Source organism: Apis florea, unplaced genomic scaffold (assembly GCF_048593485.1).
Source record: "Apis florea isolate Af1SG1 unplaced genomic scaffold, ASM4859348v1 contig_3587_pilon, whole genome shotgun sequence".
Classification (NCBI taxonomy): domain Eukaryota; kingdom Metazoa; phylum Arthropoda; class Insecta; order Hymenoptera; family Apidae; genus Apis; species Apis florea.
Window position 1 is genome coordinate 2,730,295 of NW_028256789.1, and position 21,000 is coordinate 2,751,294.

Below are 21,000 nucleotides of genomic sequence, written 5' to 3' on the forward strand. Positions count from 1 at the left end.
TCATTATCTTATCGATATTGGAAAAAAAAAAAAAAAAAAAATTCTCTACCAGTCAATTCTTTCCACTCCTTCTCTTTTTTCACGACTCTTTTTCGTTTTGATATACAAAATGCAACTTTGTTTGTTCCGGAAATCTCATTGAAATCCTCGATAAAGCTAAATACACAGAGATAGGATGCTATTTATCGAAGCAACGAATTATTTGTTTTCATTTAAAATCTTTCTTATTCATTCTGCTATTCTTATTCGATCCGTTTTAAGATACTGCGACGAGATTACGGGATCATTCGACTGATATTGTTCTTCTTACACGTATCAATATCGTTATTCAATTTAGAAATCATATTTGAATGTTTATTAATGAGAAAAAAAATTACGCTACGTAATAATATGATATAACACACACACACAGTATCTATGATTTATTAGACGTATCATTGATAATGCCGATACGTCTATTTTTATATCGTCATCTATTTCCACATATGATTCTGTAAAAATTATTACGTATGAAATATACGATTCTATAAGTCGTAACTTAAGCGTTAATTATAATATCTAAATAATATGTAAAAATAGATTGAGTATCTATTATTTCTAAATTATTATACCATAGTTTCTTAATTACAACTAAACAGTGTGCGAGATTATCGTTTATATATTTTTATAAACATCGCGTTATCTATTGAAGCGAGAAAAATGATTATTGCTGTCTGGAATACTTTTATCGAACGTTTCTCGGAAAGCGACATAATCAGATAATGCAACGAGAATTTCCACAAACATGTTGACGGATTTATCAAGTGAAATTATATAAGATCCTACAACGTTAAACACAGTAATCATTACTGTGCTCGTATGGATGGTCTCTATTAATTGGAAGAAGAAAATCAAGGGACTCGTATTACTTTCGGTATTCTCGCTCTACGAAGTAGTGTGTAAAAAGGTTACACAAGCGGAGGAAAGGATTGTTTCCCAAATATGAATACAAATCGACTGGAATTAGGCCAATAAAGTGATGCAAGAAATCGGCATCATCTTTAAACAAGCCGCTCCACTTGGCAGACCGAATCAGTCGAAATAAAATGGTTTAGAAATTCCGACTATTAGAATTACAAAACGTATCGTGACAAGACTGAGCAACGTTCTTCCCGATTTCATTTTTATGCTCGGGGAAAGTATCGCGATGTGCGCTCTTTCAAAAAAAAGCGATTTTCATTTTAGAAGCGATATCGCGGACTGGAGGCCAAACCGTTTCGATAACGGGCCAACGTGTACACTCTTCGAAAGTCACGTAGTAGGCGGGTCAAAGTGCAAAAAAAACTATAAATTACCGAAATTGAGGGAATTCGAGTAAGATATCGAGTTGGAAGTTTGCCAAGGATGAAGTTCGCTGAAAACGGGCAGAGTTTCAGATAGGATGTCATTGAAGCCGTAATCACCGAGGTTATGAGCCATCAAAATGATTGCGCAATTGACACTCGTCAAAATGTCAAGTACACGTTGGTTATCGATACGCGAGTTAATACATTTTCATAATGAAAAAGAGATTAAAAAAAAAAAAAAAAAAAACAAAAAAAAAGAAAGAAAGAAAGAAAAGAAAGAGATATTATGCACTCGCGAAAGAACAGTCTCTCTCTTGAACGATCATTCGTCTTTCCGCGTTTCTCTTTTTCTCCTTAAAATCGATCGTTGCCTCTCCTATTCCTATCGAGCGTTTGCAAGATACACCTGGGAAAAATCCACATCCATAAATACAAATGATTACGCAACAAATTCAGTTTCAATTTGATTGAAAGTTTTTCCAAAAAAAAATTTCTAATTTCTCGAACGAAGGTTCGTTTCTTTCAATCTTTTTTTTTTTTTTTACTATTATTATTATTATTATTATTAATAGAATTCTTTCCCATAGAAAAGGATTGGATCTTCGATTCAATCGTGAGAATGAATTCAAGCGAAACGAAATAACAGTTTTTAAACGAATGCGAAACGGCGAACGAAATTAATTTCGCCTTTCGAGTTAAACACGCGCGTAGAAATCTGATCGTTTTCCCGCGGGATACCCGTTAGAATTTCAATCAGAATGATGCGTCGATCCAAGACCGCCTTTCCAGGCAAACATCGCCGGTTACTGACAGAAGAGGTGTACTTGGCTAGTCAGATGCGCACACCAAGGATGCACGTAGGTGTACGTAAGCGCATTTTACCATAGACGACCAGGTGAGTGTGCATGCACCTTTCACTAGCGGAAGTGAACAGCTGAGACACAACGCGTGAGAGCGACCCGGGTCATCGATGCTTCTCTTTTTTTTTCTTTTTTTTTTTTTTTTGCGCTAGCCTTCCATCGATCCGTGCCATGGATGGATTTATCGATCCTGGACCATTTATAATCCATTCGTATACAAAACAACTCGGATAATTATCTCTATCGATCATTTGATCATCGGCTGCCTTTCGTTCCCATCGTTTCTCTCGAATTCCTAAAAGAGATCTACACGTATCTACGCGAGGGATTAACGTATCTCCTCTGAGAATGGAAAGCTCATACGTTATTCGATGTATCCATTATTATACGATCGCATTGGAATCCCATAATAAAACTTACGTAACATGTACGTGAATAGCGATGGAAGCTATCGATAATAATTGTGTATAGAAATGATGGTTATTAAGAGTTGTCGACGATTTAATTTATTAATAGGTTACAGTTAGTTAAGCGCTGATAAAAGATGCGAAAAATCGGAAATCTACAAATCCTCCCCGACCGCATATATAAGAAATTGCATAATGGCGGTGCGATAAATCAAGCGTGCTCGTATCAGATGTGATATATGCAATAAATCTAGTGCACGTGTCACATTTCCCGTTGAATTACGGTTGAATAACGGCACACGTGGTTTGATGAATATTAACAAGGTTTTTGTCGCAATTTAACGCGAGACATTCTTGAATGACACGTATTCGCTCGTAATAAAGCAAGAGAGAGAGAGAGAGAGAGAGAGAGAGAGAGAGAGAAACGCCTTGAAAACGCGTCTCTGAAACGAATCTTAGACGGCACAGAAACCTCCGGCGACACCTTTTCTTCAACTTCACCTTTTCTTCAACATTTCGCCTTTTCTTATCACAACTTTCTACGCGATTCGCGCGAGAGTATAAACCATTACGTGAAACGATCCACCATTCGACTAGACTAGGAAAACCATCCTCACCGATCATCCTACACTCCAACACATCGACACTACGTGAAGGAATCGAGCGCTACCTTCTCCACTCGCGTGAACAAGAATCACGCGAAATCGCGCTACGAATATACACCTCCCTCTCTCTTCTCTCAATCAAAATTGGTCTCTCGATCCCAATTACATGGTGTATCTCTTCGTGTGACGTTCGATCGACCAGCGCGGATCACGTTCTCGTTTCCATTTCCGCGAACCCGACCGATCGCACGGAGGTTCGAGCGACGTGGACGCTTTTCTCATCGTGATATCTGCCCCCTTCTTCGGAAGAAGGAAGTGCGCGATCAGGATCGATCTCGAGGTACGAACGAGGCCCGTAAAACGGTGAGGTAAGCGCGTGGGACGAGCGTGCTGGTGAAACTCGAGCGCCGACCTCTGCAAAGGTCGCCAACTCCATGACTTTTACGAAGAAAGCGGGGCCGATAAAGAGCGGCCCCCTCTGATAATTGCATTCATTCTCTACGATCGTTACGCTCGGCAAAGATCGTTTCTCTCGAAGATCTTAGCTTTCTTAGCTCTTCCATACGAATGACAATTAATCTGGATTTGAATTGACGAGTCGGTGATAATAAGGAAGAAAGAAGATAAATCAAGCCCGCGCAAACAACGCGACGCGAAGGTGGTAAAAGTATGTATAGCGGGCACGGAAGATGGGAAAGGAGGAGGATTTTAATGGACGTTACGCCGTGCCAAATAAGTATTTTCAGGCGGAAAGGAAAGCGGCGAGATTAAAACGGTGCCAAGCTGATTAGAAAGAAGCGAAAGGAGCGAAACAACAAATTCCCCCTACACGTTTAACACTTAGTGCCAACGTAGCAGGGAGAATAATGGATTCCTTAAATTCGCGAAACAGTGTCAAAAATCTCGTGAAATTAACGGTATCGCGAGATGGCAAGGCCCGAGCGTATAAACGCTGCAGTAAAAGCGGAGGAATGAAATTCTTGAATAAATTAGTAACACCTCCCTCTCTCTCTCTCTCTCTCTCTTTCCTTCTTAAACGCAAATTTACAATTATAATTTTATACTTGGTGCCGCGATAAGATTTAAAATATGACGAAATTTATTGATTTTAACAGAAATAATAGTATTATATTTCTTGAGAAACGTCGAATTCGATTACCCTTATCTATCATTTCGATCGATCTTTTAATCATCGAAGATAAAAATCTATTATTTATAGTCTTTAACCGTTCTTTAAAAACGAAACACTAAACATATTTTCGTTGAGTATTCTTCGTTTCTTTTCCTTTATTTAATTCCTCCTCTTAATTACCTATTCTACATTACTTCAAAAAAAAAAAAAAAAAAGTATCAATTAAACATTATATAAGACGATAATTTTTCAAGCCTGTTTAGTAACAAAATTGAGGAAACTTTGCCTCGAGGAAAGTACCTCGAGGTAATTGCCGCCATTCTCTTCTCTAATCAAATGATTAAAAAAAAGAAAAGAAAAAAAAGAGGAAGAGGGAAGAGAAGAGAGGGAGAATAGCTCTGGCAAGATCTGGTACGGATATTATTAAACGGAGATGCGATGGATACTGAAAAATTAGATGGGTTCGCGTTCTATTCCGACCTGTCTCGACCGGTATAAACCAACCGGAAGAGTTTCTCCAGTTTTCACATACCACGGTGATAATTACGTACATGGGAAGATGTTCGTGACGCTCTTCTAGGACGTTCGGCCACGGTATTACCTTTGCCGGATGATAATTTTTATATATATTTCGAACGAGCACAATCACCATTGTACAAGATTCGATTTCGAAATCGAACACTTCGATCAGCGAGGAGAAAAATTTGTTATAATTTACGAAAATGAAAATCGGTCGGGAAGTTATTAATTACTTGCTCGGCCGACGTGAAATAAATCCTGACGATATTCATATGCAAATAAACTAATGAAGGATTAGTTCCTTTTGTCGCTTTATGTATCTTTCGCTTACCCAAGATAAAAATTTCTGTTTCACCCAAGATAAAAATTGTATCAACGTTTTTTTTTATTGTCGAGAATGTTGGCCCTCCGCGTTTCGCTCTTATTTCGATAAACATCGCAACGATGTGACGGGCAAGATACGCGAGGAACGCTTCTCGTTAACTCGAGTTTAGCCGGGCCCTGGCTCTCACAATACGATACTACCTGCTCGTATACCAATTTCTTCGACGATGAGATCATTTTATATCCTTGCCGGGTTTCACCGTGCCCGATTACCTTAGAACGAATCAAATTCGTCCACTGTACGCCACTTTCATCACCGGCCTCCCTCTGATGCTGCAGGTGAAACGAGCTACCAAAACTTTCATACGGGATTATTTTAAATAACATTCGAATCCTTCTTCAACTCTTTTTTCAATGTAATCTTAGCTCGTTGTATAATAAATAGGACTTAAGGCACGATTTGTATTATGGGCACGGCTTAGTTACAGGGAAGGGAAGCATCCTTTCTTGTGCAACGATTAAACGCAGGCTTACTCCGTTTCCCGTAAGCAATTTTGCGTAATCGTACCGCACATCGCTAACGAGTTGCCACGGATCTTTTTTTTCTACAGCAGTTCTCTCAAACGGATAATGATCATCTCAAAATTTCTTTCTCTAGCAGGAAAAAAGAAAAAGAGAAAAGAAAAAAAAGAAAAGTTGCCCCTTCGATCCGTCTCGATTTAATCTAAGCGATTTAATAAAAACTGTATTCGATTTATCACGTCAGCGGCGCAAGAAATCTAGCGAAATATATTTAATCTCATAGATCATTGGAAATTTCCAAAGCATCGTTAAAAACGGCTATTTTCAATTATTTTCAATTCGTTTTACCGAAATGAAATATAATCGAATCGACGTGCGACAAATATTTACGTGACTCAAATATTCTCATTAGCATGCTAATGTGTCAAGTATTCCAGCGACGTTCCATAAGCCATTGTTTGCTTAGTTTATACCCGTTATTACTATGCAAACCTGTTACCACCAACTATAAGTCGAATCGTCTCCTCGGATCTGATTAGAAAAAACGTCGTCTCCAACAATCGTCGCCTTCTTAACAAGTACCAAATTTTCTCGAGTACCATAAATATAAAAATAATTTTCCCGTCACCTTTCACTTCGAATTCAGCCTTTCACCTCACGGAGATTACACACGATTTCGTTACGATGTTAGACTTTTTTTCGCGGGATTCCCATTGCGTCCTCCTCGATCATACGATCATTCTCAAGATAAAGCGTCGAGGAAGTATCGAGCAGCAGACACCGAGCGCACAAGTTTCTATTCCTCGAAAAAACTTCGGGAAAAAAAAAATCTACCGTATCCTTTCGCTTTCGTGATGGTCGATCAAAAAAAATTTGGTTCATATACAAGTGGAAAAAATTTATGATATTTTTCTCTTCGGTTAGACTCGAGAACCAAGGCCGTTCGATATTTTTGTAATGTAAATTTCGTCCAAAGAAAGATACCGTGAAAATTACCGATCTTACGTCAAATAGATTTGTCGATCGTTTAAATAAACGAATCGGAAATTCTTAATTAATATGAACAGCTTTTTATCTCGCGAAGAAAGTTCGTGCGCAGGATGCATCCCATAAAAGTTGGTTAACCAGTCCTCCGGATGAAACACTGCAAGCCCATAAAACAAGCTGTCGACAAACGGTGTTCTTTTCTCTTTTAAAGCGATTCGAGGGAACGATTCGATTGTGACCGATCCATCGGGATGGGAATAAAAACGTAACGGACTAAACAACATCGAGGAGGAAGAGGACCAATCTGCGAGAGAAGCTGTAACGGACGAGCGAAAGTCAAGCCCCAGGCTCCACGGATTCCCCTTCTTTCTTCGCGACCCTGCAACATTAATATCCGAGAAACTCGGATGCAGCGAGACGTGACTCGAGAATATTATACGAGTCATCGAGATCGGCCGGATGGATCTCGAGGCAGGCCATCGAGGAAATCGAAATTTTTGCACGCGCGCCGCCGTCCAACTAATCCTCGCTTTAATCCTCGACCCGGTTCCTCGGTACCCTTCCTCGATGCGATATATATTTCACCGCCTGTATCATTCCACCAAGTAGGTCAACGTCTCCTCACTTTTCCTTTTCGGAGAAGAGAAAGAGACGTGTGTGTCCCCTTCCCCTCCTCGTTTGAAAAATGTTTAACCAATTTCACGCTTCGATACGAGTAATTGATGATTCGAGGAAAGGTATAATTACGAAGAAATACGAAGAAGAATGCAATTCGAAGGGTATTCCGGGCTGAAGTTAAAGATTAAAATCGATTCGTACAGTTTTGTAATGAAATGCATATATTCGATCCACCTCCGCAGCTTGGGCTTTCTCTTGTACGATTTAATAAAATATACCGGGATAAATTGGCGTGCGAGAAACGGCAGGATACATAGTAAATACATTACAACGAGCTATCGGTGTCTTTATCGTTCAGATTTAACGTCCACCATTCGTGTATCGAAGCCTCCGTTCCAATCTCGGTATGCGTACACAGATGCGTATTACTCGGCCGTTTAATAAAGATGAAATAACTGCGGACACTGCGTGCGAGGGAATGGTTTATCAGAAAAATTTCAGATGAAATGTGGATCGAATAAAAAAAAATACTCGAGGCAAATAAACGCGAAGATAACTCTGCGTGGATTCAAATTAATTATCCGCAACGGAGCCTTGATCGATGGTGTTTTTTTTTTTTTCTTTCTTCTCAAAGAAACAGCATCTTAATTCAAATGCATACACGCGTAATGTGTATTATATGTATACGTGTATTTCGTAACGCTGCAATTTTACCACGACTTCCCTTATTAAACGGATTAAAAAGAATCGACAACAAGAGGAGCAACAAACGTTTAATTTCCTGTTTTCCTCGTCGATAGTTTATCCTCTACGTAATGCATTTACGAAATGCACGTACAGTCGCTTTTCCAAGTGAAAAACGAATCACACTCTCGTTACAATCGAACGAACTCTTGCAACGAGAAAAAGGCTAACGTAACGACCACGATGGAGTGCGCGCGAGCGAAGGACGCACCGGAAATGGCGCGAGCACACGAAGGCGAAGGAAGAGGCGAAGGATGACAGGAACATCGGATCGGATCGTATCAAGAAGTGGGTCGAGAGTTCACGAGCCGTATAATTAAATTCTACGACGAAGAAAGCGTTTTCCCATTCGTTTCGTGGCCATTCCCATCACTCGCACGGGCCTACGGTTGCTGGACAACCGTATTCGAAATCGTTTGATCATTATTTTGCATTTAACCGTGTGCATCTTTGCATGTTTGCAGATTTATCTACAGTGAGCGCCTGTTGACGAGCAAAACGAGCAGCAAAGAGGTTACGCTCGAAACGCGAGGAAGGTACACGAGATGTATGAGACGGTCGGTCACGTTACTTTTCTTCCTGATGCTCTCCTCCTCTTCGAGATCAGTCGAATCGACGATCTAACGGGTGCCTTCGAGGATACGTTCGATACGTTGCGTCTCTATGATAACTGTGTTACGTAAAATGGACACAAAGAATCGTGGCGAATTCGAACGATGTTTCTCTTTCTCTCTCTCTCTCTCTCTCTCTCTCTCTTAATGATCCGTATCTCCCGAATTTCGTAGAAATCACGGCTCATTGACGTTGTTCAGATGAATTTTCATATGTTCTTAACGCGTCTTTGGCTCGTTCGAATATCGTTTTATACTCGATGGAGTTGTAAAAGTAGAGCGATAGATTATTTAACAGAATTAAAGTGAAAATGAAATATCGCTGCTTCCTGTGCTCTAAAAACGAAACGGGTTCGACGAGAATACGCGGAAATTGGTTATGAGATATCCGTTCCGAGGCTCGAATTGGTTAGTCGTTATTATTGAACGAGATATTCGAGTGAAATTTCCTTATGGAAAAACGGACATTTCGACGAAATAAAGGGAAATCCATATTTCGATCCATACGGGATCCAGAGATTCGCGTTTAAACGCAAGAAAATTAAAATTATTCGAGAATCCAGCAACTTTTCCTTTGGTATATTTGTTCAAGCATAAGTAATATTTGTATTCCTTGAAATCCGCGCATCGTTTATTATTCAATCTAATAGGCGGCTGATGTCGATGAAAATATCAGTGGAATACAAATAGAAATTTTAACAAGATTTGGAACCATCGATTCGTACTTAACACGCATCGTACGAATCGATCGATCTCGAATTAGAACTTGGACGATTACGCCACAAGTTTGACGACAACGGCACTTCTGTACAAACAATCTTTTCGCAACTTACAGATTTACAAACTAGGCCTATCGTGAAGCGAAGGAGAGAGAGAGAGAGAGAGCGATAAATAAAATAAAACAGCGAATACAAATTGTCCAAAATTGTCCAATAATTGAACGTTGAAATTTTTACTTCGAAAAAAGTCTATTGCGCCATTTTAATTACAAAGAAACGAATCGAACGGTCGTTTTTACGATCGGCTTAAAACTTAAAGATTTGTGAAATCATCCGATGACTCGAGGCAAGCAGTATGTGTACCAAGAGTCTAGGTCTAGGACGCAACTTGGGATGGCTTTCGTGACGAGCCAGAGAAGAAGAACCGTTTCGCAACCGTTTGGATCGTCGAAATTCGGCTATTCCCGAAGGCAGAGGGTCGAGGAATCGGTTGACGTGCGACGAGGATGAGAGTAGATGTATCGTTCATCGGAGAAAGAGAGAGACGAACACAATTGAAAGGACAGAGGGGTGGCGCGGAGAGGGAGGGGAAGAGAGAATCGTCTCACAGCTGAATTACTCTCACTCGAGAGGCCCCCGTCTCTTCTTCTACGTGGGGGCTTCAAGTATCCCCCTGCTTCTCGTGGAGTATAAAGGACCCTGGTCTACCTTGCACAGAGTCACAGAACAGAGCGGCATCGCAGAAGCCGACATGAATCCTCTGATCGCGGTAAGCACGCTAAATTCTCTTAAATATCTTATCCCGACTCGGAGAGAAAATAAGCGAGAGAGAGAGAGAGAGAGAGAGAGAGAGAGAGAGAGAGTGTGAGAGTGCATGGATAAAGTGTAAGATTATCTTTTCGAAAAGTGAAACCTGCGGGATGCTCGGTTTAAGAGTGATCGGTGTCCTCGATTTCCTCGATTCAAACGTGTCCATCTATCCATTTTCCAGCCGGAAATTCTAATAATCTTTTTTTCTTTTAGGATCACGTACATCATCTACCTACTCGATCGATTATTTTATCCCGCAACTCGAGTTTCCACGAGTTAAACACGTCGATATCTTGCTTTCCCTCTCGATCGTGCGATCCTCCTCTTTCGTTCACCGATCACGCTTCGATGATCGTAACACGGTTTCGAATTTTCTTTTGCTCGGCCGTCTGGATCCAAATCCTTTTCGGACTACTTACTACTTTCTCGCATTCGGGGTTCACGTTTCACTTTTCCACGAACTTTATTAACCTTATTCATCTTTAACTTCGTCATCACCAAGTGCTCGATTAATCACGATATCTTTCTCATTTCTTTTCCTTTTTTCCAGTGTATGATAGTCGGTCTAGCGGGGTTCGCCCTCGCGGAGCCACCGTCCGGCTACAGCTACAGCAGACCATCAGGGGGTGGTTATTCCTTCGGTGGTGGCGGCGGTGGAGGCGGTGGCGGTGGTGGATACACCGCAGTGTCCACCGGCTATCAAACTAGCGAGGGGGCATCGATCGACGGCGCGTTGCTCGAGCAGATCCGTCAGATCCTGCTGAGGGAAGAACAGAGCAGCGGATTCGGAGGTGGCATCGGAGGTGGTTACGCTCCTAGCTCGAGCTACGGCGCCCCATCGTCCCAATACGGTGTTCCAAGCTCGTCCTACGGTGTGCCGAGTTACCAGACCCGCGTGGTGGGCATCGATCTCGATGGAATCAGGCAGGCCATCCAGGTGGCCCAGTTCAACCAAGTGAGCCAAGGGCCTGGCGGCTATCCGAGCGGGCCGAGCGGAAGCTACGGGGTGCCGAGCAGACCAAGCGGTAGCTACGGTGCACCGTACTAAATGTCGATCATCGGACCAAATGCAGATTGGATGATGGGAGAGTGAGAGAGAAGGAGCGAAAGAGAGAGAGCGAATGGAGACACCGCGTCGACCACCGCGATTATCTTCCGAGCTGAAACTCGAGGCAACGAAACGGAGGCAAGATGATCGAGGCCGATCGAGAAGTACCAGGATTACCACGTTCGATCGAGTAGTAAGAATATTTTTACCCCAAACACGATGAGAATTCTTCGAATCCTCCAACTTATTCCGCTCGGAAGATGGTCGTAAGACGGATAAATCGTTAAGAAGATAGATCGTATTTTCAAACAAACGAATAATATCGGTGGTCGTTCGACGTTGTCAGGATTCTCAGGGGAAGGGAGGGGGGGTAAAGGAGGAGAATAAGATCGTAAAGGATGTACGTACAAGGTAACATTCCAAGCAGGGATTCCAAAGGATCCTGTTTCGTTGAAATCAAATCGTCGTCGCTTCAACGGGCCACGATCCTCGAAGGAATCGCGGGCGTGCGTACCAAACGGAAGCTCCAGATCTTTGGCTCGTTGAGGAATAAAAGGTCGTCGCTTCAACGGGTCAGGGCTCGTGGAGTGAACTTGAAACGTTCGAACGATCGGCTGCTAGATTTAACGAACCGAGAGTCGACGGGGTGTCGTTTTCTTATCGTACCAAAATCATCGTCGTCGCGGTCGGATCCACGAGGGATCACGAACGTACCACAAGTGATAAAAATGAGCTGTCGCGAAGAGAAAAAGATAAAAAAAATAAAAAAAAAAAAAAATAAAAAAAAGAGAGAAAAGAAAAGAAAAAAAAAAAGAATAGAAACAAACTACTGCAAAAAACGATCTCAAAAGAGATTCAACGTTACTACCATTCGTTGTGACTTCGAAACGGTATATAGCCGTGATGCCGGAGCCGAAGTCGAAGCCGTGATCGGCGCACAGAAGCGCCTTGTAAATACAATTTACACGCTTTCCACAGCGTACGCTACGTCATCCAAGAGTACGAGGAGGAACTGAACGCGTACGTCATCGAATCTGGCCTAAAACAGTTATTCCAAGAAAGATCAATGATGCCTAACGTATTGAATGATTGAAGAAAAAGAAGAAGAAGAAGAAAAAAAAAAGAAATTGAAAGGAAATGAAAATCGAGAAACGTAGCGGACGCTGACACAAATATACACGTAAACACACAGATACATTATATTTTTTATATGTCTTAAACGCTACTCCTTAACCACGCATTTTTTTATACTTGTATAAAGGCTTTTTTGTAGAAAAAAATAAAAAAAAACGTCGCCACCGTTGAAACAACCACCTGTGTTCAATTTCGTCGTGTACTTCGCTCCACCTCTTCTCCACCGGCTCTCGTCGTTCTTTCCTCATTCTTAATTTCTCTTTTCCTCATCGATCTCTCTTCTCTTTTCGAATCTCACGACTTCGATCTTCATTCTAAGCTCCGATCCACTCCCTGCGGGTGTTCGCCCGCAGCTACGTGAATATTCCTCCTCCTTTAAAGACGATCAATTTTTCTTTTCCTTTTTGTCCATCAGCCGCCTTTCTCCTTTCACTGCACCGATCAGAACCAACGGTTCAGCCCCTCCTCCCTTCCCGAGGGGCACACGAGGCTTCTCCGGCCTGGACGTGACGTCAATTCTCAGCGTTTAACAGATGCTCGCAAAGCAGGCCGAAGAAGTCTGGACACCGATCAGGGATTCGAAAGTGGTTCTCGCCTCGCTGTTCTACCCGCCCGCGAGTTCTTCAACATTTTACGTACTCTCGATTCAACGTCGATTTAAACGTATTCTCGAGAGGCAAATAATAGACCAAGACCGTTTCGAAGGCGAAATTGACAAAATTCCATAGCAGATTCGTTCGATGGGAAATGTGTTATCAAAAATTACCGGAAACTTTTATACATGCGATTCGATATAACACACAACTATAATGGAAACGTTTAAAGGCTGAGTAATGAGTTGTGATACGCTGCATTAAATCGCTTACGTGTGTTTAGATTTCATTGTTTATGCAATCGTGGTACACGTAACAGATTTATTAAGTCAGCTATGAGAATTTCCTCCATTGGAGAAGCTCATCGTCCGTGCCTTATGAGATTTATATCGTGCAACGAGAGGAATGGACGATGCATCCATTAAGATACATCTAATTGAAAGTATAATTGAATCAATAATATATTTGTATAGAAAATTCTGACTATGCTCGAAGTAATCTCTCGATCGAATTCACTGCAAATCAAGTAATTAGAAATTGAGTAATCGGAGCAAACAGAATTGAGTAATCAGTCAGCATCTCGCAATGCGAGGCTAGTGCAATTAAACACACTATGATGAAGAATATATCGCAAACCCTATATTAGAGTTAAATTAAATCATTATGGACTGGGACATTTCTCTATTCTACATAACTTCGTCGCGCCTAATCTTGCAGATCTTGCGCAAGAGAAATATAGAATGCAATTTTCAGAAATCAAGCAAATATTCGATGCTTGGAAGATATTATAGACAATGAAAAATTGATATCGGAAGAGCGGAAGTTGTTACAAGAAAAGAGAAGATGTTGCTTCCAATCTATTCCCTCGCTAGAATCTTTCCTCGCGATTTGTAGCGATTGAAACATCAGCTTAGTAACTTTGTTGCTAAGCTGTCGTTTTTTATGTTCACCATCTGGTTCTCCTAGCAAGAAAAATTTCAGTTGCACGTTTCGATACATCTTTTTATAATTCACAAAGAAATATTCGAAATCGAGAAAGTATTATTTTTTTCGCTAACCATGAGAAAATCGAAATATCAATTTCGATTCAGCCATTCTAAAAAGACTTACGTATGTACCGCGTACGAAGTCCAGCAGGGAAAGTGCGACGCCTCTTCCAGGGATGGCGAGGTCGAGAAAGGGGAAAGGAGAGAAGAAGAGGAACTGTGAGATTCTCCGTGAAATTTTGTAAGAGCTGTACATAATCCATAAACGTGCCTGCCAGGCAGAAGCCGTGCGAAAGGAAGAAAAACGCGCACGCAACGAGATCCATCCATGCTCCAGTTCGAACTTGTAGGGTGAGATTACATGCCCCAAGAATTCTTAATTTCAAAATCGTCACAGTTACGTAAAACGTTTTACCTAAATGATAAAAGAAAAAGAAAATTTATATATTAAAATTTCAAAGATGCAATATATATCTATATATCTAAACTATATTCAGAATATTTAAATGATCGAAAATATTCTTTCAAACATACAATTTTTGTCTCTTGCGATACGCATTTAAAACTCTCTTAAAACAGAGATTTCTCATTGAGTTTAATTATTTTATTTTTTCAAAATTTATAATGAACTTTTTCCACGAAGAAGGCATAATCATACGATCTATCAACGGCAAAGAAGTCGCGGCGTGTGAAAGGAGAGAAAAACGCGGGCATGGTGACGCACAATGCGATCCACTCGGCCAATTATGGGAAGAGAATTTGTCGAGCTCGTAAAACGTGCACATTTACAATGGTCCTGCTCGTTGTTTTACTTTCGCTAATCCCGTTTCCGCGACACAAGTTTTTCAGCTGATGCCAATTGCTTAACATACGGGTCCTGTTCTCATTAATGTGCGGATGAACGAGTTTTTTTTATTTTTTTTTAATCTGTTCGAGTATGTCGTGTTTTATATAATTATAGGACTAGATAAGAATTATTACGACTGATTACTCACGTCCTTCATTTATTTATAATTATATAATTCATTTATTTATAATTGGTTTAAGATTAGCAAAATTTCATTTTCAGCAAAAAAAAAAAATAAAAACGAGGAATTCATTATCAAAAAAATTTCACAAATATCTCTTTTTTCTTTCTTATCTTTGACGCCAATTATTTCTGATGTCATAAACATGACTGATTAAAATTATTCCATCATAATCCAATGAAAGAAGTATTTATTTTTATAAATCGTTAATTAAAGATACATTTTATCATATTTTTATAGTCTAATAAAAAACAGTAGGCTGTATTGTGGTTAATTCGTTATCTTATTTCATTAAATTTCTACATTTAAACATCATTTTGTTCAATTTTTTAATTCAAATGATTTGACTCGATGAATTTAATCAACAAGTCATTTGACTTTGTCTATCTAATGCGTACTTTACATCTAATTATTGATTAAATATTTTTAAATATGATAATGTATGCACTGTGTATGTTCAACGTTGTTCGACAAACGAAGGATAATCATTATATAAGAAATTTGTATTCCATGAAAAATCAAGACCTACACGTGTGAATCCGCACAGCTAATAGCGGAGAATCGAACAGCTTCGGCCATTGGTGAAAAAAATTGAGAAAAGAAGGAAAGACAGACTCTCCAATGAGAATCTACAGTTATGTAAGTCGATAAGTATTGGACGAAGGAGTCGGGAATGCAGTTTGCAATTGCAACTGTGGAAAGTACACGGGGTAAAAAAGCGGTGCAATTTTAAGAGGGGTCCCTGTGTGCCCAGAAATTGTGCAAATTGGTTGATTGCACAAGCGCGTGTATCACCTTTGCAACTATTGCGGTGAAAGAAATCAAACAGAAATGACCGATTCTTTAGAATATTACCTCAAGATTTCCGTTCGAATCCATCGCGAACGCATCCAAGATTAATCGTCGGTGTAAATTAAACGCAATGATGAAAATTGAAATGGTTGGAATTTATTTATCATTTCTAATGTAAGATTAAGCAGACACGAACAAATGAATTTCCGTGATGATTTAACATATTCACTGGGTCTATTTAAAATGTGATAAATATAGGTATCCGTATCTTAAGATAGTCGCGAAAAAATTAATAAACTCGCTTTTTAAAAATAGAATTTAAAAAAATATAGAATGCGATACGTTTTAAAAAAAAATATAGAATGTGATACGTTTTAAATGCGATTAAAATTAAGACGTCACGACAAATGATAGAATGTAAAGTCGACGTGATACTTGTTCATTGATTGCATGCAGATACTTCTACCCTGAGAAAGCGAAGAAGGGGAGAAAGTTACGAGAAAATTATCGGTTTCTCGCGCGCGCGCGCGCACCATTACATCGTCTGTAAATATAGAAGATGAACATGGCCAACTACTTGAACCTTCCATAACATAGAACATAATTTACAATTCATTCGTAGTTTGATTTATGATTTTTATGATTACCTGTAGCAAAAGGAAATATAGCGGAAGTTCGCGATAATATAGCACTTTTGAGATTAAATTTCTCTTATTTTTTTTATAAAAAATAAAGTATCTTAATTGGTTAATTAAGAAAATGAAATATTTACGACAAAATTTTAACAAATAGTTTAAGTAAACAGAATTAAAAATAAACATTTCTTGTATTTAACTTTTAATAATCATTTCTTTTGATGTAAGTTTTTAATTACTTATTATACAACAATAAAATGGTTGAAATTATGCAACTTACGGTTATACGTTGAAATCATATGATGAACTTCTTTTTATAGACTTGTTGATGTTGTTATGTTTTGCTAGTTGATGTGTATTTATTTGTAGTTATTGGCGAAACGAAGGAAACAGATGTTGTTTAGTGTAAGTGGAACAGGAACTGTTGGATCATATGGAAAAATAATGATTTAAAAAATTCGAAATAATTTGTTGACATTTTAAATGAATATTAAAACATGTAAACATGTGTACTTTGATATGATAAAAGATTGGTTATATATTATTGTATTATCTTGTGCAGAAAAATTTTTTATCCTTATGATTAAGAATAAAAAATAAAAATAAAAAAGAAATAACTAATGATATAAATAAATAGTTGATATTTCAAGATATAATATAAAAGATATAAGAACGTTGATAGAAATGAAAAGAAATATTGTTACGTTTTTAAAATACTTGCATTATAAAAATATTTAAGAATGTGTTATAATTAGAAACATTTTACTTATTGATGCAGCGGTAAAAATAAAAGAATTTAATTAATTCATTTATGTACATCACGTTTTGACTTTTCACTGTGCATTGTCCTCTTATTTACACCATCAATTGTTTCTTTCAACCAAGCACCAGTTTCACAATTATTGTTATGATATTTAAAAATATCAATGGAACTGTAACAAAAAATACATAATACGTTTAAATTAATGATAAAATTCATTAAAATAATTTTTTATTAATACCTCGTGCCACTGTTCGTATCGATTTAATAAGATTCAAAATTTGTGATTTAGCTGTAGCAGTTTCTCCAAAACCTTGAACATTTTGCCACGATGCCCAGCCAACTATAAAAAATTTAAAATAAAAGATTAAAGGAATATTAAAGTAAACAAAAATTTGCAATATATATATATATATATTATATTTATTTATCTACAACAAAATATAAGTACAAAATGTAACCTAACCAATAAATTTTCTCATTCGATATTTATAGAAATTTAATAGATATTATAAATAAATAAATTAAAATATGATCGTAATTATAAAATTATATACCTTTTGCAAGAAATCTTTCTTCGTTCAAAATACAGACAGCATTCAAACACAACACGGTTACCTCGAAAAGTGCCCACAACGTGAACGCCATGTTGTATCGGTACGATAAATATTTTCTATGCAGCACCACAAGATGGCAGACGAGTACAACTTCATATATCGATTCAAAATTGATTTGCCATCTTTAGGCTTCATCAGAAACTAAAAAGCAATAGAATTACGTAAAAAATTCAAATTAAGAATCATTCTTATTTTATTGAAATATATTTATATATAATTTCCATCTGTTTCTAATTTTATTGACTTATATCGTATCAATTTAAATTATTTGAAGAATTTATGAAATAAGATCATTTTAAATTTTTTAATAATTTTTAATAAGTGCTTCCAGATGGTTAATGGTTCTAAAGTGATCTTCAAAAGAATCGTTCAACTTTACAAATTGTCAGTGCGTTAATACAACGAATTGTTAGGGGCATTATTCTATTTATAATAATTGACCGACAAGGCACACCTTCTTGGCAGTAACGCTTTTGGAACGAGGATCCTCTAAACCGGAGTACTGTTTCTAGATGATTCGACATTCTCTTCTCAATTGAGTTATGTTAACATTTCATGTGTGTCTATTTAGTTATAAAGAGCTTAGATTTCATTTTATTTTATTCCCGATCGTTCATGACCTTTTCATTATTTTATCGCATAACGTTCGTAGCATATGTATATCACGTGGAAGCAAAATTTGTGGATGTAAGTAAGAAGTCTGATATTATTTGACATAAATCAAGAAAAATCGGAATTTTTTATTTTCATGACTCGTGTGACGAATGTGTCGTGTACGACGCAATTTTTTTTTTTTTGCTTTTAAATAAAAATTTAAAGAAATATTTATTATTAAATATATATATTATAAATAAGTATATATAATATATATTATAAATTAAAAATAAATTATAAATTAAATTAAATAAATTAAATTATATTTAAATAATAAAAAAATAATAAATTATTATATAATTTAATATTATTTATATAATTATATATTTAATAAATTATACAATAATGAAAAAAAAATCTATTTGTGAGAATTATGTGTGAATCAATAGTTTCAAAAGTCATGTTTATATAAATATAATAATCTGAGAAAAAGTTTTGGATACAAAAATCAGTGATAATTTCAAAGAAAATAAAGGATTTCATAAATATACAATAAACGTTTTATTTAGTAAATAGAAAATATAGGAAATTTGCAATTAAAAGTAATATTTTCTTAACAATGACGAATTCAAACTGATGATTCAACATTTCTTATAATATAATAAAATTTTATGAACGAAATGAATAACCAACGAATAATCAAATAAAATTATATATTAATTGAAAAGTTTCACATAAATCATAAAAGATTTATCATTGATGCATGTGTGGTTCATTTTCTTGGAAATATTATACAAATCATCGAACGATAAAAGTTTTATATTTATGTAAAATTTTTTCGAAAGCAAAACAATAATAAAAATTACAATTAAATATAATTAAATAAATGAACTCAAAGAAATTTCATGATTCAACCATACGTCAATACATGAACAATATCCACGATTTATACCGTATTAGAACGTGATGATTTGACAGGCCAATAATGACGTTAAATGTATTGTATCTGATCGCTCGTGTTCATTATATATAATCGGGGAAAATGGAAGAAATAAATGTGGACTTTGTTCTGTTAACAGCAAAGGAAAAGAGAGGGTCGATTTATGAACGATTTCGACACTAGATAATAATTAGGATAAATATCATCAAAATAGTCATGTAATTCCATCGTAATAGACAAAATTTATAAGTTTTTCGCTTTTCTGTAAACAAACGTCATTTATTATTACAATTCTGTTTTCGATTCAAACGAACCGCGTAATATGTCATCTGTATCTGCTTTGCGTGCAATAAATAATAACCAACAGTGGCGACAAACTGTCGTCTGAGAAATATGAGTAAATGTTTAAACCATAGAATTAAGAATTATTAAGAATTACGTGACATGTTACGGTAATAATTTACGAGCCATAACGTTCAACAATTGAGGGGCAAAAGGAACGTTCTGGTAACAATTCATTTCAATCGAAAACAATTCTAATTGATTTTTTAAGAATGATTTATCTTGTCATCGCTTGAAAAATTAATATAATTATGTATCCAATTTGATTCGTTAATCTTTTTTTAATATAAAGTCTAAATAAAATTAGAAGATAAATATAAACATACCTGAGGAAAGTTATAATGACTATTCATATTCAATGGAATAGTTTGTTGATTCATTCTAGATGATTTTAATACAACTATTCAAAAAAAATACCACTAAATATCTTCATATTTTTATTATTTTTGATCAATTTTTTCCAAAAAATTATTTGAAAAAATCACTTTGACAAAAGTTATCCTGTTTAATAAATATTAAAGTTTTGTCAGCAAACGTGAATACATCCGACATATGCTCAACATGATTGCCACATAAAAGTGGAGGGGTCAACGTATTTCTGATTGGCTAGTTTCAACAGAGGGCCTACCGAGTCCGGGTCGATGTTGCTAAAAGCTGCAGCAAGTCAAGGAACACCAGTCGTTGAAACCTCGTCGTCTTGAATAGAGATAGCGTTTTCACGTCGTATAAAAAATCATTTCTATTTCGTTTTCACTTTGATTTTTAAACACTTTCTTCACTGTTCACACTATATACGCAATTGTGAGACACCAGGCAGATTTCCAATATACGGTATTAAATATATCGAAGAATTGTACAACATTAAAATATCGTTAGTTATATTTGAAAGTTTTGGTGGATAAAATTAAAAGAAAACGAATCTCAAAGTTGATTCAACCAGTGTCCAAATATAATTTCGTTGTCTTGGGTGGAAAAGGAAAAAAGAAAGAACAAAAGGGTGAGATATATTTCATAATATAAATATACCTAAATTGGAGACGGTAGAGGAGACGAAAGGGGACACCGGCGTACAAGAGGACGGTGAAGCAGCACCGTGACTATGTAAACTAACAAATACTTGTGGCAGCGCGTGCGCACAGCCGAGCACATTCTCTAGTAACAATACGAAACAACGAAATAGCAACGTGATAAAAAAATTGCTGACAATAAAACGATCAGGTAAATCAAGGGTATATAGAGGGTTACTAAGAAAAGTAGAAAAAAGCGGAGAACTGGGCTTTTCTTCAAACAAAGACAAAGAAGCACGCAAACTGGCTCCGGAGGTGAGGATCAAGCAAATTGGAATGAG

General features: G+C 37.2%; 2 protein-coding genes across 4 annotated transcripts; one reads left to right on the top strand and one right to left on the bottom strand.

Annotated features, from left to right (window-relative positions):
- Positions 1–10,002: 10,002 nt before the first annotated feature.
- Positions 10,003–12,541, top strand: LOC100868122 (uncharacterized). Its single transcript, XM_003692604.4, has 2 exons — positions 10,003–10,142; positions 10,734–12,541. The coding sequence occupies exons 1-2, from the start codon at positions 10,125–10,127 to the stop codon at positions 11,229–11,231; spliced, it is 516 nt and encodes a 171-aa protein (XP_003692652.1). The 5' UTR covers positions 10,003–10,124; the 3' UTR covers positions 11,232–12,541.
- Positions 12,542–17,099: 4,558 nt separating this feature from the next.
- LOC100868243 (immediate early response 3-interacting protein 1) lies at positions 17,100–20,776 on the bottom strand. Of its 3 annotated transcripts, none has more exons than XM_086914352.1 (4): positions 20,281–20,776; positions 17,717–17,917; positions 17,401–17,502; positions 17,100–17,331 (listed from the first exon to the last, which is right to left on the bottom strand). In XM_086914352.1, exons 2-4 carry the CDS (start codon positions 17,805–17,807, stop codon positions 17,276–17,278), a joined length of 249 nt encoding a protein of 82 aa, XP_086770478.1. In that variant the 5' UTR covers positions 17,808–17,917; positions 20,281–20,776; the 3' UTR covers positions 17,100–17,275. The 3 variants fall into 3 exon arrangements, with proteins under 3 accessions (XP_086770478.1, XP_003692653.1, XP_086770479.1); XM_003692605.3 differs by having other exon boundaries at positions 19,979–20,314; XM_086914353.1 differs by lacking the exon at positions 20,281–20,776 and adding an exon at positions 18,231–18,334.
- Between the last annotated feature and the right edge of the window lie 224 nt (positions 20,777–21,000).